This window comes from Centropristis striata, chromosome 11, assembly GCF_030273125.1.
Source record: "Centropristis striata isolate RG_2023a ecotype Rhode Island chromosome 11, C.striata_1.0, whole genome shotgun sequence".
Classification (NCBI taxonomy): domain Eukaryota; kingdom Metazoa; phylum Chordata; class Actinopteri; order Perciformes; family Serranidae; genus Centropristis; species Centropristis striata.
Window position 1 is genome coordinate 6,295,699 of NC_081527.1, and position 18,191 is coordinate 6,313,889.

Below are 18,191 nucleotides of genomic sequence, written 5' to 3' on the forward strand. Positions count from 1 at the left end.
TCTTAAGGGAATGCCAACAGGTCTCTAGAAAAATGGGCATTAGTTTGTTTTCACTCTTTAATTCACTAAAGAAGTGAGTCCAATGTGAGCAAGAGTTGACAGTCGTCAGCATACAATTGTTGCTTCAGACCACAGATACGTTGTAATACAAGGTGTTTACGACCGGTTCCATCAAAATGAACAATTTACTATCTTTTGTTGGGGCTGAACACACCCCGATTTGTTACACAGAACCATCTGAAAAGCTGACTTTGGAAACTGTTTGGAAAAAGGCAGAAAACCCCATTTAAGGAATACTTGATAGGTGATTGGATGAACCATCTTTCAATCAACGTCCCCATTGTTACCAGTAATCACCAACACACACCTAAACCACATCTATAGCTCCTCAGAGCATGCTGATTGGTTGAACCACTGGTGGTTTGGACACAAACATAAATTGAAGCCTGACAAGATGGATTTACGATTTTGTGATCCAGGGATTCTCTGGTGGTTTTGTAATTAAAAGCTGCCATGTAAGGGCCTTTTAAAAATAAAATGGTTAATCCAGCCTCGGGGTCCCCAAGGAGGAGCGGCAAGTCTTTTCTGGGGAAAAGGACATCTGGAATACTTTGGTTAGCTTGCGCCCGGGATTGGATGGATGGATAGATTAAACCTAGTGATGTCCAAATGAAGCTTCATGAACCATTTTCTATATTTTCTGAGCCCACTAGATGGCGCTCTCTGTCCAACAAAGGGTTGAAAGCACACTGACTTAGCCTTTCTTGGGCCTTTTTCTTCAAAACAAAAACCAACAAATACAACTAATGGTTCATGAAGCAAATACATAGAAGAATCAAAAGATCTGTGGTTCAAAAATGTTGAAAATCAGCGAATCTTTGGTTTACAAAAACATAAAATGCCAACATTTATTCTCGAGACTTGGTCGGAGACTGACTACTGATGATGGTTTTCACACCATACACAGTTATGGTTGAAGGTTGAGAACCACTGCTCCAGGAAACCTTAAAAAACACATTTGATTATAGTAAATAATTGACCCATGTGTTCAGATATTAATATGCTATTGCCTACTATTATGTTACACTGATGTGGCTGTGCAGAAAGTCACTGATGTTGAAGAACTATGTGAAGCTTCGGACCATTTTTATACACAAATTCACAGCACAACTGCTCTACTGTACTAAAAACAAAACTGTGATTTTACTTGTTTCTGTGGTTCTCTGTAAATGACAGAACATTACCTCTTGAATTTCTTACTACTGCTCATATAAGCATACTCTTATGTTTCAGCACTTTAAAGAAATCATTCGTTTTTTGTACAAGCAACAGGAAGAAAAAGAAACAACTTACAATTAGAATAATAATTCACACTTCCATTTTGAAAAAAAAAGAAAAGAAAACAAGTCTGAAAGAAACTTGTCCAAGTGTCTGTGGACAAAACGCTGTGTTGTTGCTATGCCAATGTGAATTGTTTCATGGGAGGAGCGGAGAGGAAAAGCACAAGTGAGAAAAGAGAACACAGTTCTTCTGGTATCCTCGATCATATCTATCTGTCTATCTATCTAACCATGTCTGTTCTTCTTGTTCTTCAACCTTTAGGGCCAAAATCCATTGAAATGTCTTAGTCCTGTCAGCTGTATATCGTAAACTGTTGAATTACAAAATGGTAAATAAAATCTATTTTAAAGATCAGTGCACTGCAGTGTTTTTGTCATGTTTTTAATACCACTCACAATGCATTATTATGAAAAATCTGACTTTTGAAGTAATATTTTGGATACATTTTGGGATTCAAACAGACTACAATTGACACATTTTAAGCATTTTAAGGCAATTCAAAATTTTACACTTTTTGACAAAAATCGACATGCAATAGCATGACTTCTCTTTAGTGGGGTCATTTTTGGATATCCCATAAAATGATGAATTTTCATTATTTTTGAACAAACTATACTACCACGTGTATCAACAGTCTATAATTGACCAATTTTAAGCATTTAAAAATTTCACCATTTTTGGCAAAAATCGACATACTATACTATGACTTTTTCTCGAGGGGATCATTTTTGGGCTTACCATTGTATGGTGTTTTTCTGTGATTTCTGGCCATGTTTTGCTCTGACATGTATCAACAGACGATAATCGACCCATTTGAAGTATTTTTATGCATTTTAAAATTTTACACTTTTTGACAAAGATCGACATGCTATAGCATGACTTCTCTTTAGTGGGGTCATTTTTGGACAACCCATAATATGGTGGCTATTCGCTAATTTTGGACAAACTATACAACCACGTGTATCAACAGTCTATAATTAACCAATTTTAAGCATTTTTAGGCATTTTAGAATTTGACCATTTTGACAAAAATCGACATACTATAGTATGATTTTTTTTAATGGGTCATTTTTGGACATCCCATAATATGGTGGGTTTTTTTCGTAATTTCTGGTCTATCGTCTGTTAATATGGGAGATTCTAGAAGATTTAAAGTGTTTGTTACACGGGTGTCACCATGGGTTCTTATGGGTTAAAAGCAACGTGACTGTATGCAGCACATGTGAAAGGCCTGGCTGTGTGTGGTTATGATGACTTGATCCAGATTTGACAGACATGCAAAGTGTATTTCAGCATGCAGATGTAGGGACGTGACACACAACAGAACAATGTGTGGAGAATATAAATCAGAAGACTTATAGCTCAGCTCGTTTTCACACCTGTGGTCCAGACTAATCTCTATGGAAGGAAGGTTTGATGGTCAGAATGTTGCAGCATGTGATTTATGCATTCTGAAAGTGGATTTCTCAGATTTCAAAACCAAGAAATAACAGCAGACACTGTTATTACTCATGCATGAATATAAAACAGGGGTCCAGTAAGTCTTGTGATCAGACGCGTGCAAAACAAAGACAGATGCATGAACCTGTTTTTGCTACTCGGTATTCAAAGCAAGTTGCTCGGAAAATAAGTCTAATCCTCGTCTGCAGATTTGTGTACAGAATAATAGATTGGAGGACTGACGGCTCCAGCACGCTCAGTTTGAGATTTAATTTGGTATTTCATGGACACGACCACAGGGCCACATATAGGAGCGTGCACTTAACCAGATATGATGAAACTGCAACTTTAAATATGTTTACAGTGCAGTAACTTAACATATTTCATGCTCAAATGCATGTTGAACAGTCTAAATAGGAATACAAAAGGTTTGAAGCAAATCAAAAATAACCACTTACTGTGATTTCTTTTGTTTTCAGTGCAAGAACAGCAGACCAACATTAATTGCAAGAAGTAATTTTGTGCATTTTTACACTGCACTTTTAAGATTTCATGTTTTTGGTCATTTTGTGTCTTTTTATGTTCATTTTGTGTCTTTTTTTGATGATGTCATCACTCTAGCCTCTCCATAGGGTAACATTGGGGGGATATTTTGGCGTGTTTGGCTTTTTGTGTCTTTTCTGGTCATTTTGTGTCTATTTGTTTACAGTGCCGAAATTCAACATATTTCATGCTCAATTGCATGTTTAACAGTATAAACAGGAATACAAAAGGTTTGAAGCAAATAAAAAATAACCAACCCAACATTAATTGGAATAAGTAATTTTGTGCATTTTTACACTGCACTTTTAAGATTTCATGCTCAAATGCATGTAGTTGTACTGAGGGCCACTTCAAGTGAGGATGTGGGCCATTTATGGCCCCCGGGCCTCCAGTTGCCCATCCCTGGTCTATATAAGCTATAACCATACATTATATTTGGAAAATAATTCACTTAAAAGAAGCAATAAACTGTCAAAATAAGTCATTTGTTGTCATTTATTTCACTGTATGAAAATGTATTATTATTATTTTGGCCGTTTTTGAACACTTTTGATTTTTCCCTTCATGTACCACATAAAAAATGTTTACTATAGCCATATTTGGTATCCATTTTTTCTTCACCTATATGATCTGACAATTATTTTCTCACTTTAACTACTACTTGATCAACATATTGAGCCCAAAAATCATGAAATCCGAGTTGAAGAATTTTACTATTTACTACAATAAAAACCACAAATATGCTCAATCAACTGTTTTGGAACTTCAAAATGTAAACATAGGATACAAATATGAACATATAAAAAGGTAAACATTTAAATATATTAAAACTATATACAAAAAAGTCCCATAAAACATGAATATTTATAGGCTTTTTTTCCTTGTTAGCTGCAACTCTTCAAAACAAACTATGTGTGAAATTACACAGAGAGCTCCACCAACGCTCAAATATTTCTGTACTATCAAATTAAAACTATCATATCTTTGGTTTTACATGACCGAGGAATGTCAAACAAAAACTGGGAGAAAGTTTCAAGTCTGTACTTTGGAGTGAAGTTGATAGCAGCGCTCCATGTGACCTGGTTTTTTGGTTAAATGTCACATGAGCTGATCAGGACACCACCATCAGAGACCTCAGAGGGTGTGTGGTGTATTTTACATATGGGTAATGCAGAAAGGCCAAACTGGGATAATAGCAGGTTTTTGAATACCGACCTGGTCTCTGCAATCTGCGTACAAATAACACAACTTTACACTTTCAAATGATGTGCAATGACACACACACACACACACACACACACACACACACACACACACACAGGAGCGTTTCCAGCAACAGAGCCCCTTCTGGCTGCAGGTTCAGTGTGATGTTATACTGCCTCCTTGTGGCTGAGAGCAGAACCTGCAGGATTCATCACTGAGCTTCCTCCTGCACCAGCTCCTGGAATAATCTAGACCAAAGCATGCCTTAAGTACATGGGTCTCAAACTCGTGGGCCAATTGGACTATCTTTACTACTACATGCATCAACAGACTATAATCGACCAATTGGAAGCGTTTTTAGGCATTTTAAAATTTCAGCATTTTTGACAAAAATCAACTTTTTTTAGGGAGTCATTTTTGGACATCCCATAATATGGTGTGGGTTTTTTTTCGTAATTTCTGGCCATATTATGCTCTAATATGTTTCAACAGACGATAATTGACCCATTTCTAACATTTTAGACATTTTTAAATTTGACCATTTTTGACAAAAATCGACATGCTATAGCATGACTTTTTTTTTAGTGGGGTCAATTGCGGCCCTCGTGACGATATTTTGTGGCCCCCACCTTGATATGAAAGTTTAATGTGAGTTTTATATGATTGACACTTCATCATGTTGTGTGTGGAAGGTCCCTTTAATTACTTCTCTTTTTTTGTAATTTTGTCTTTTTTGGTAATTCTGTTTCTTTTTTGGTCATTTCATGTCTTTTTTTAAGTAATTTTTTGTATTTTTTGGTAATTTTGTGTCTTCTTTTGGAAATTTTGTTTCTTTTTTTAAGAATTTAGTTTTTTTTCTGTCATTTTGTGTCCTTTTTTAAAATAATTTTGTCTCTTTTTTGGTCATTTTGGGTCTTTTTATGTTTTTTTAAAAAATAATTTTGTGTCTTTTTAAAAATAATTTTGTCTCTTTTCTGGTCATTTTGTTTCTTTTTTAAAAAAAAAAGTAATTTAGTTTTTTTCTGTCATTTTGTGTATTTTTGGTCATTTTGTGTCTTTTTTAAGTAATTTAGTTTTTTTCTGTCATTTTGTGTCTTATTTTGGTCATTTTGATTCTGCGTCCAGCGGCCCCCAGGTAATTTGAGTTTGAGACCCCTGCTTTAGTAAAAGAAATATATTGCACAACATTAACACAAACACATTAAGTAGTCAAAGTAATTAACTGTAACGCTCCTTACCTGTTATTTCAAAGAGAGATGGGAACTGATAAGAGGTCAGGGGAAACAGCATGCACCGTTAAAACCCTTTCATAAAAATATAAATATACATTTATTACACGTTTTATCAGAATTCACATACAGTTAAATAATTTCCCTGGTGGCTGAAGTTGTTTATTGTCTCACATTATCTGTCATTTGTCTTTCAGAGAGAGGAGAGCAAACACCGCGGGCACTGGACCAGCTCATTTAAAAAGGTAAATATATATTCATTGTGTTATTTTCAGAATTGCTATTCTTATCAGTGGCTCTACTTTTTATTCCGTTGCTTATCTATTATTATTATTCTGTGTATTTGTCTTTCCAAGAGAGGAGAGGAAATGAGATGAGGAGGAAACAGCAGAGAGAGAAGACAGCAGGCACTCTGATATAATTTCAGCAGAAAACTATATGTATATTACATGATATTATAGTTTTATCTAAAGCCATTCTGAAGTTATTGAGTGTGCTTGAAAGAGCACACTATACGTTATTCTCCAGGCTTAATCCTAGATTTTATTCTTCTGTTCCTTCCATGTTTTTTTTCGGTCAACTACGCTAAAAAGGTTTTTTTTTTTTTAAATCCCCCCAATGTAACCCTATGGAGAGGCTAGAGTGGATGACATCATCGCTAGAGTGCAGAGGGAGAGAAAAAATTGTCAAAAAATAGTGGAAACTGATCTCGAGGCCACAGATACCACTCTACACTGTAAAAACAAACAAACTGTTGTTTTTACAGTAAAACAAACGGCAGCTGTGGTTGCCAGAACTTTACCTTAATGAATATGGTAGAACTTTTTTAAATATTATGGTAAAAAGAAATTGGCACTGTTGATTACACGTTTAAAATTGCCATTTTATTCCATTTTTTACCGTATAAATAAAAAGTTTTACCATCAAAAGAAACACTGTTCTGCCACATAATTGACAAGAAAATACTTTATAAATGCCACATAAATTAAAGATTTTACCATTAAATATTACAGTGTATTTTTGTTAGAGATATGGTGTTTAGTACATTTAACAGTGAGAAAAAGTATTTTTTTTTACAAAAGATAAATGCAAAAATTACAGTGATGGCTAGTATATATATTACAGTAGATTTTTGTTACAAACAAGGTGCCAGTGTATTTTACAGTGGAGTAATGTATTTTTCAAAAAACAAAAAAAAAATGTTCAAAAAATACTGTTTTGGCTGATATATACATTTACTGTGTTTCCATGTTACTGAAACTGAATTAACCCATTCATCATGTTACGGCCTTTTACTGTCATGGTTTAGCAGTTTTTCACCGTAAAATCTACAGACATTTTTTTACAGTGTACAGAAATAATTTATACATAGAAACGTAGGAACATTGGTCCTCTCACTCACGTTGGTGTGGTAAAGCTGTCAGAGTTATGATCCACCAACACCACCCACAGCCTCATAGACCTCCATGGTAAAAAGGCGGGAAAATTTCCGGAGGAAAGCAGAGGTACCAGTTTCTTCTTTTCGCTCTAAAAGGACAATTTCTTCATTTTTCTTCACAATACACATATGTAGACGTTCACAAAGAACTCAGGATGCTCAAAGTGAAGTCGGATCAATGATAGAAATTATGGTTTTGCCAAAAATGCTTTCTGTTCGAGAGATACTTTTTAGCTGTTTTCCTGTCTATCTCATTGGTGTCAAATTCCACAGCTGCAGTTATTTATTCTTCTGTTCCTTACGTGTTTTTTTTTTCGGTCGACTACGCTAAAAACGTTAAAAAAAAACAAACCAATGTAACCCTATGGGGTTACTCTGCTCTGATTGGTGGACGCCACCTGGCCCTGGTTGCTTGGTCCATGTCGCCCAGCCCTACTTCTTGGTTGGTCGACCTATTGGAATATAGGTTCTTCTTAGTGCTTCTTCACTTCTCTGTGCAGACAGCAGAGGGCGCTAAAGCATTTCATTACAGATGAAGTGTGAGAATCAGATCTGCAGCAGAATTTGACCTTTAACCCTCTGGAGTCACCAAATGCGCCAAAGCATGACTTCTTCATGACATCCAGACGTAAAAACAAAGCAGCGTGGAGCCCTACTGTATATTTACCTCTAAAGTTCTGGCTGTAAACTCCTTTATGAGCATAATAGTGTTTTGAAAGTTAAAAAAATCATATTTTATGTTGGAGTAAAGGACTAAAGAAGACACAACATGACCAAAAAAAGACACAAAATGACTAAAAAAAGACACAAAAAGACACAAAATGACCAAAAAAAGACACAAAAAGACACAAAATGACCAAAAAAAGACACAAAATAACTAAAAAAGACACAAAATAACTACAAAAGACACAAAATAACTACAAAAGACACAACTAAAGTCACAAAATGACCAAAAAAAGACACAAAAATACACAACATGACCAAAAAAAGACACAAAATGACAAAAAAAAGACACAAAAAGACACAAAATGACCAAAAAAAGACACAAAATAACTAAAAAAGAGACAACTAAAGTCACAAAATGACCAAAAAAAGACACAAAATGACAAAAAAAAAGACACAAAAAGACACAAAATGACCAAAAAAAGAGACAAAATAACTAAAAAAGACACAAAATAACCAAAAAAGACACAACTAAAGTCACAAAATGACCAAAAAAAGACACAAAAATACACAAATTGACCAAAAAATACACAAAATTACTACAACAAAAACCAGAGTTGGATGACAGGATCACATTTATGTTGGTTTTTCTTTGTTTCTTTTGGGTTCAAAATGTTGATCCAGTAAGTCAGAATAAAAAATCAATTATTATCAGGTCATATAGGTGAAAAAAATATACCAACATGTTATTTAAACATTTTTAAGTGTTGTATACAGGCAGGAGGAAAAGGATTCTAAAAATGGACAAAATAGAAGAAGACTCCATAGAGTTAAAGGCTTCCACAGCTCTGTATGGGGCTCTGAGGCAACTCTTTTTAGTCTCATTACATACCGTACAGTATATACATAGAAAATACTTGGTAAGCTTTATGTTTTTTGCAGTGTGCCACGAATATCTAACTTATGTGTCGTGATTTTAGTTCTACTACACCTTTAAATACTGTGGTTATTAATAATAAATGACTAATCTGTGAAGATCTTAACAACTTTACCGAATACAAAAAGTTTAATTCTCATCTCATTATTTTGGCACCAATCCTCTTCCGTAGCTTTGTCTCTTCTTCCCAATGCAAACAGATGAATGGAAGGGGCAGATGTTATTATATAAATGGCCAGTAGAGGGCAGTATTTTATAAGAAGTGATACAAAACTAAAGAGGCACCTGATGATGCATTATTATCATAACATCACTTGTAGTTATGCTTATGGTGCTTATGGCAATACATTATATAATTATGTTTTTAACCACTCTTGAACTGCAACTTGTCCAGATGTTGATGTACATTTTTAACAGATATATTCAGTTTCCCTCCATTACAGATCTTTGCTGCTAAAATTGTGGGACTCACTGGTTTTTCAGTTATATTTAAGTACTTTACAAGCTTTTTCAGCACATAACAGCTGTGGTACATTATCTTTATTGAGTCTTTTTGGGCTATTTTGTCCATTTTTGAATCCTTTTCATCCTGCCTGTATACACCACTTAAAAAATGTTTAAATGCCATGTTGGTGTATATTTTTTTCAGCACAACCTCACCTATATGACCTAATAATAATAGATTTTTGGATCAAAATTTTGAACCAAAAATAAGTCTTTTTTTGGTAATTTTGTTTCTTTTTTTTTTTTAAAGTGTTTTAGTCATTTTTTGGCTTTTTTTTTGTTGGGCTTTTTAGTCTATTAGTCCAACATGAATCTTTTTTTTTTTACTTTCAAAACACTATCATGCTCAATAAAGACTTTTAAATGTTACAAATGTGAACAAAGGTTGCAAATATAAATTATAGAAGATTAGACTTATGCTTTAAACAACCAAAATGGGGTTTTGTGACGACATTCTACTGAAGGGTGACAAACTAAAGGAAACAACAAAGTTTTACCTCTATGTAAGTAGACGTGGTTTCCTATATATAACCTATACAACACAAATACCAAGCGCCACAACAGTGGTTTTCCAGCATCTGTAGTTAATGACCAAGCAGTCAATTATACTGTAAGCAATTAGGTTCAATGCCTTTGAATGCAGCTATACTAATTATTGTGATTTTTAATCATGAACTGAAGGCAGGTAAATGAAATGTGTGAGTGAAAAAAGGTCAAAGACAAACATATTTGTAAAAGTACTTTTATTTTTGGAGCCCTTACGCACATAAAAACAATAGAAATTGTTGAAAAAGTTATACATCTGAGTGGCAACTCTGTTTCAAGTACAGCAGATCAACCATTGGTTGCAGTGGCTTTCTTCATTCTTAAAAAGACAAAAATCTTTCATAATAAAATACATGTTCTGTATCCGTAAAAAACACTGGGCTGTAAATAGTATTTGGATCTAGTGATGTGACAGTTTAGTTTGTGTGGGATCCTAAAAATGAGCTTTAGTACCTGAATTTATAGCAAAACCTTCAGAGAAAAAATAAACTGAAATACTCAGAAACATCTTATTTTTTAGAGTAGAAACTGAGAAAATAGAATGAATAAAAACCCTGACCTGATTTGAGTAGTATCAAAGATATAATGTAAACATTACAAAAATACATTTTACATATGTACAAAGTTGAGGGTCCTGCCCGCAGCGAGTTTTCCTATTTGGGAAACAAATATCTACTTAAGGCAACAATCAATAAGTTATTTCAGAGACAGGGTGCAGAAATATCTTAAATACAAACTATAACTTAACCTAACTCCTTCTATCCACATATGTACATAGAAACAGAATCATTTCCTTGTTTCTGATGGAAAGGCACTTGGAAACGGTTCCTATAAGAATAAATGTGGTTTTAACTGAAGGCACAAGTGTTTTGTTTCATTATTCTGGGCCAGATGCACAACATGTCCAAAGGCCAGAGGGGTCGGCTTCTTCTGGGCTGCTCCAGGCATGATCCCATGTTGGATTTTTGGAAGTTTAATGTTTACATGTGCCTCTTCATGTGCAGGGCCAAGTGATCGGAGCGGGAAAAGGCACGCTCACACAGGTGGCACTGGAAAGGCCTGTGTCCGGTGTGTTTCCTGAAGTGTCTTGTTAGCTCATCTGACCTCGCAAACTTCCAGCCGCAGCCTTCCCAGTTACAGTGGTAGGGTTTCTCACCTGAGGGACACAAGGAGAGGACTGGTTAGATCACAGACCCGTGAACAAGTATGATGGGTTATTCACATAAAAACTAGTAAAAAATATCTTATTTTGGCACTTTTCTTACCTGTGTGTGTCCTCATGTGAGCTTTGAGGTGGGATGATTTAGTATAAGTCTTCCCACAACCAGGGAACTCGCAGCTGTGCGTCGCAGCGCGTTTTCTGGCCCACGACCTGCGTCCTCGCTTCTGCTTCACGCTGCCCACCTCATCCTGTGCGTAAAAGTCCAGCAAAGATGGCGACGATGGAGGAGTGAGCATCATCCCCTGCATGGAGGCCGGGTGATGCTGCTGGTGGACGCGGACAGGCTCTCTGTGCATGCTGTACTGTCCTTGGAACTGTGCCAAACTCTGGTGCGCGTAATGCTGATGTTGCTGCTGGTACGGCGCGCTCATGTACTGGTTTTGGAGATGGCTGTGCGGGTTATGATGCGGGTTCATTTGTGCCAAATGGCAGTCTGTGCGAGCCTGGGGTGCGTGGGGCTGCATGGGGTGCGCAGTGAATCCAGGAACTGCAGCCTGGTGGTGCGTAAAAGCGGTTTGGTGCACGGAGCGCATCTGGTGTCTGTCATACATCTGTCCCATAAAGTCCCCACCACCACCACCAGCAGCAGCCATCATACAAGACTGGCCAACAGGCTCGGTTTTAATTTTGTATCCAGGAGGAGACACTTGGTGGTGCGCAGGAGCAGCTGGGACCGAGTTCAGAGCTCGCAGCTCGGTGTACTCCCGCGCGTCTCTCGCCTTCCCTGCGCCCTCGGGTGAACTCTCCCCTGGGTAGCTCATCTCCGGCGTCAGCAGCTCCGCCACCAGACTGCGCACTGGGCTCGAGCCCGTGAAGCTCACCGCGCCATGGTAGCTCTGCGCCGCCATGTGAGCAGCAGCAGCAGGAGGGAACTCGCTGCAGTCTGGCACAGAAGCACCGCTGCAGCTCTCCGGAGACTCCGGTAGGGAGTAGGCGCACTGCTGCGGCGGAGAAAGACTCCCGCTGCTGCTGGAGTTGATGGTGTTGGACAAGATGAACTCGAGGTCCAGGAACCTGCCCAGCTCGTCGTCGTCTTTGGTGAGCAAATCAGGAGACTGAACGATGCTGAACTCCACCTCGATGAGCGGTTTGTCTGCGCCACCTGTTGCACTGCTGCGTGCGCACTCATCCACCTTGCACATCTGAAGCGTAAAAAAGAGGAAAGTTAGAAGAAAACCAGGCTTTTGATGCAAACCAACACTCACAACGAAATCTAAATAATACTAATAATTAAAAAAACTTCTACTTACATTGTCGAACTGTTTTCCTTCCATGGCTTGAACACTTGGAAACGATGCCACTGCGGGCATCGCCGCTTCAACCGCCGCCATGATAGAAGTTTTTTTTGACAAAACGCAAAAAAAATGTGATCTGGAAACGCGAACAGAGACGCTGCTCTGCTCTGTGTCCACGGAGCGCTGTTGGCAGCTGTGGAGTGTTTCAGGAGTCAGAGTGTGAGTATCAACAGAGCTGCCGGAGCCTCTTATAGCTCCGGGAGGTGTGTCCTCCCCCCACCGTGTCACACACACACGCACACACACACCTCCCCCACGGCAACCAATGGTACAAACAAACATTAAATGTTCAGGCATTCAGGTGCGTCAAGCAGGTAAATTCGGCTCCTGACGTGCGTAAAATACAACCAGATCAATCAACCATGATTTCATACGAATGAATGAATTATTGTGAAGATAAATTTGCATATAAGAGAAGATGATGTAACGACACGTGTATTAAAAACACACACGAAACTGAACACTCAACTTTGCAACTTTGCCAAAGGGTTATTCATAAAAATCTACATTTTCCTCTAATTCTCTACATGTTTTCTGCACATTTTCCACAGTGAAATGCATAAAGGTGCATGAAGTGTAAAGGTATGCAATCCATTTTTAGTTTTCCCTCATTGGGGACCAAACATTTCCCCAGAGGCAGGTACAGGGGGCGACACTAAACCTGGAAACAGTCAGAATACCGGTGCGTAAAAACATTGAAGTTACCTTTATGTTGCGTTCAAATCCATATATTTTAATAAGAAAGTTAGGCTTATTAAGAAATAAGAAAAATCTTGCAAAACTGCTCATATTTGCCCCCCTTTAACCCAACAAAGTCACATATTTCTCAGTTGTAACGAAACAGTGTGTCCCTCAGTTTCGTTGCAGCCTCTCTCTCTCACACGCACACGCGCGCGCACATGCACACGCACGCACACACCCCATTAATTTGTGCTCAGCTGATCCCTGCTGCATGAGCACAAACACGGAGGTGTGAAGCGGCGGCTCGTCGAAACAACCTGTTAATCTGGGAGTCAACAAAGGGACGACATGTTTCTTAATGATCTGGTGTGAGTCCCTGCAGTCATATGGAAATGTACAGGTGGTGGAAGGCTGATGGGACAGGACCGGACTGGTTTCTCTTATTTAACTGGCATTTAAGTGTTTTTATTTCTTGGAATCAGTGCTGTAAAATAAACAGTTATGTCTCTTTAAGATTTTTCACATTTTATTTTATTTCTGTTCTGTTTTATTTTCTGTTTCTGTTCTGTTATTTCCCTATATGAATGTCTAAATAGAGTTTGGATTTGCATTCTTCTCAATATAATTTGAATAATCATTTTTATTTAGTTATTTTTTGTCTTAAAAGTGGTCATATTAAAAGTTTTTCATTTTAAACTATGCTGGGCTCAGATTTTAAAGTACCCACTGTGTGTGTGTTTTAATTGTAGTAACTTACAGGTTGCTAAAAAGAAAAAGAGAAAAAAAGTTGAAGTCAAAAGAAAAATGTCAAAATGAGAAAAAAAGTCAAAATAAGGAGAAAACAGTCAAAATAATGAAGAAAAAAAAGTTGAAGTCACGAGGAAAAGTCAAAATGAAAAAAAAAAGTCGAAATCACGAAAAAAAGATTAATGATTATAAATACCATACCGTCAAAATATTCCATTACAATAAAAAATATTCTAAGTAAAATATGAACTACTATTAAAGTATTAAAAGCACTTAATGCAGAAAAATCTAGAAACATTACTCTTAGTTTTTTAAACAGCTAATCATTTTAGCTGTACTCCAGGGCCTATATATATGTGTGTATATATATTGCAAAAATATTATTTTTTAAAGTAACTATGAACTAAAGCTGTCTGATAAATGTAGTGGAGTAGAAGTAGTGCTATTAAAATACTCAAGTATTTCGAATTTGTGTTGTGAGTACTTGTGTTACAGTTATATTCCATCACTGGAAGAGAGCAAGAAGCAAATAATGAAGATAATTAGACATGTTTGATCAGATTTATAGTTTGTACATTAGAGATCTAAAAACCTCTCTGGGGTCTAACTAAGATAACAAACTGTAACAGTGGGAATATTTGTTCATGTGTAGCCTATTTAACATTAAGAACATTAAATATTTGCAGATTTGCTGTAATATCAAACCCTTAAGGTCATATCTGTGTTTTGTTACCTACACCAACCACCTACTGTTTAATTATGTCAGAAGAAAAGATGATTATTATCTTTTCACATGCAGAAAAGAAACAGAGTGGTGGAATGTAACTAAGTACATTTACTCAAGTACTGTTTTTAAGTACAATTTTGAGGTGCTTGTACTTGAGTATTTCCATTTTATGTAACTTTATACTTTTTACTCCACTACATTTAACTGACAGCTTTAGTTACTTTTCAGTTCAAGATTTAACATAAAAAATGCAGTTAAAGTGATTTGATTTTGTTTTTTAATTAAACCTCATAACAGTAGTTAAAATTAGCCCTATTTAGAATACTTTCACTTATACTTTTGATACTTTAAGTACATTTTGATGCTGTTACTTTTGTACTTTTACTTTAGTAAGTTTTGAATGCAGGACTTTTACTTGTAGTGGAGTAATTTCATAATGTGGTATTAGTACTTTTACTTAAGTAAAAGATCTGAATACTTCTTCTGTCACTGCAGAAAACTATGAAGAACAAGAACTCCTTTTTTTTCTTCCTACCACATTAAAATAAGCTTTATTATAAAAGACCTATAGTGTATCTATAATTATATAAGTAGTTCAAATAAGCCCTATCTTGATCAACTTAAATAATGCTTAAAGGCATAAAGGCACCATAATAATACTCCAATAATATATTTAGAATATAAAAAACAATCTGAGTGGGTCCATTCTGCATAACGAGTACTTTTACTTTTGATACTTTAAGTACATTTTGACGCTGATACTTTTGTACTTTTACTTTTACTTTACTTTTAGTTTTGAATGCAGGACTTTTACTGTAGTGGAGTATTTCATAATGTGGTATTAGTACTTTTACTTAAGTAAAAGATCTGAAAACTTCTTCAGCCACTGGAGAAAACAATGAAGAACAAAGTATTTAAGGAGAAAATATTTCTTCAGATATTTTTGAAGCAGTACAAATGTTTTCTACCACGTTAGAATAAAGCTTTATTATAAAAGAAAAACAGTATATCTATAGTACAATGTCACAGTGTATTTGTCCTCCAGCATATTTAATTAGTTTGGACAACTTTGGTTTGATTTAATCTTAAAAGCAGCAACAAAACTGAAGATAAACTAATGAAATCCCTGAGCCTGTGCTGCTCTCTGAGCTGCTGCAGGTGATGTGAGAGGCAGCGTCCTGCAGCTCTCGGCCTTTTATACTCCGTTATTTTTACCCTGCCGGGCTTACGCAAAACAAATTCCGGTTCAGCGTATGAGCCAAGTGGAAATGGACCCTGTTTCCTGAGGAAAAACTAGACACTCGCTTCCTCTACTTGCACTCTGCGGCCACCTTCAGATGCCGAGCCGAGGACATTTAGGCACGCAGGGAACAGGAAAACCATCACGTTTCTTTTAGGAACATTAGAATTATGCTTTGTGGAGTTTATAGGGAACTTATTGTACAATCATTGTGCAAAAATAAGCATGTTAGAGATTTTCTATTACAAAAAAAAAACACAAAAATGATCTCAGCTGCAGAGAAACTCTCCTCTATCTTGTTGCATCAAACCCAGGTCATGTAAAAAACAACTAGCCAAGAATAGAGAGACAGATCCAGATAAAGAATCGCCCTGGGCTCAGGTTTCTCCTTTTGTGACTCGCTTTTCTGAAAGGGAGGAAGTCTTTCAGCTCAAGTGTTTTCTAAACACAATTACTTGAGATTACAGTGAAGCAGACAGACAGGGAGAGCCAAAGCATCTCATCCTGGTTACACTGACATGTTGTCCAAGTAAAGATAAAAAGGGCTTTTATCTTGTTCAATTGTTTGTGTTTCTACATTTTAAGAGTCTCAAATTGTTAAAGCCCCTGATAGCTGAAACACTCTGCAGAAATATGTCACATATGCTCACGTTTCTGCTCCATCCAGTCAATGTTCTGTTGGTTTTGAATCAATGAAGATTTGCATTAGCACAAATAGTGTTAATGGTCTACTCCAACCCATTTTCTCTGTCTTTGTTCTTCATCTGTTCTCGTTCCTTTCATGCAACACAATGAAGTACTCCATCTCATTGTACTGTGTTCCAAACAAGGGGAACGCCAACAGTTGCCAGAGGGCACAAGGACAGATTGAAATATCATTCAAAAAGAAAAATAGATGTTCACATGTGTGTCTGGTGAGCCGAACAGAAATTAACAACTCTAACTAGACTAGAGGTGTGAATGCACCCGAGACACATTCAATATGTTTACATGACACTTGAAAAAAAACGAATTATTGCCTTAATCTGACTATAACTGGACAAGTGAAGTGCATGTAAACATGTTGGTCCGACTAATGTCACAGTTCCCCAACTCCGATTACACTGCAAAAAAAGAAAAGTTGGGTGAACTCAAAATTTCAAGGCAACAAACTTCAATAAAATTTTAAGTTGGACAATTAAACTAAATATTTTAAGTTTTGCTTTTGAGTTTGCTCAACTCTGAATTTCTCTGGCACGATTGTAACGCCGCTATGAAATGTCAGCTAATGTTGTGACCACAATTTTGAGTTAGCATTGATACGCTAATGGCTACTCTTGAAGCTATAACAAGCAGCGCCGCTAGCATCAGTTAGCCGCTAGCTTTCGCTAATCACCAAATTTCACAACAAAGAAATAAGAGTTAGCAGAACTATTGTCCCTTGTTTTGAACCCCAACTTAAAGATATAAGTAACAACAACTCACCAACTTGTTTTTGAGCAGACAACTGGCTTCCTTCCTAAATGTCAGTAATTTATATTTCCAAGTTTTACCAAATTATAATATATACTGTAAACTATAAAAATGTTTGTATATCCATAACTGTACATCGTCCATTGTTATGAAAATAAAATATTGTTGAAAAAAATTTAAAAAAAGAATAGACACAGTATTTTTTTTTTTTCCTTTTTCAAAATTCCAAAAGACGAAGCACTGGAAGGTCATTGGTGCCGGATAAAAACAATAAACTTGGTCTTCACAAACTTAATTGATGTGTTTATTTGCATATGGAGCATATGTGAGATCACAAGTGGTCACTCGAGACACATTATAATGCCAGGCGGCGTACTTAGACCTGTCCACTTATCAATTCATGTTAATGTCATGTGTGTAATGGGCCTATCTGGCTACTAAGCATGTGAAAAGTAGTAAGCTAGCAGGCAGAGGTCATTAATGAAAGTAAACATGGTTGAAGTTGATGTCTCAAAGTAATAAAAAAAGAACTATATTTGGTAACTTCAGTGGATATTAAAACTGGGTCCCCATGTCTCTCTGTTTGGTCGTAGAACCACATGGATTTCTTCCAGCTAATCAGCAAAGATCAGGCCACGTCACAGACAGTGACACCATGACATCTGACCAATCACTATGATAATAATATAATAATATTAACTTTATCTACCTGGACCTCCAATGTAAAAATGAAAAATTTTGAAAAAAATCTGCAAGAAAACAGTCGAACAGTCGTACAAACAGAGTTATTCTTCAATTTGAAAATGTACTAGATCAAAGTGGCAAATCTGCGCGAAAAAAATCGCAGATTTACGAGAAAAAATAGGGGGAAAAAAACGTTTTTCAAATCAAATCAAACTTTATTTATATAATGCTTTTCATACATAAAAATGCAACACAAAGTGCTTTACAAAAAATAAGAATAAACCCCTCCCTCCCCCACA

The 18,191-nt window shown here is 36.5% G+C and overlaps 1 protein-coding gene across 1 annotated transcript; it reads right to left on the bottom strand.

The window, feature by feature from the left end:
* Nucleotides 1-10,026: 10,026 nt before the first annotated feature.
* On the bottom strand, nucleotides 10,027-12,557 carry klf17 (Kruppel like factor 17). Its single transcript, XM_059344670.1, has 3 exons — nucleotides 12,317-12,557; nucleotides 11,110-12,208; nucleotides 10,027-11,000 (listed from the first exon to the last, which is right to left on the bottom strand). Exons 1-3 carry the CDS (start codon nucleotides 12,395-12,397, stop codon nucleotides 10,825-10,827), a joined length of 1,356 nt encoding a protein of 451 aa, XP_059200653.1. The 5' UTR covers nucleotides 12,398-12,557; the 3' UTR covers nucleotides 10,027-10,824.
* Nucleotides 12,558-18,191: the final 5,634 nt, after the last annotated feature.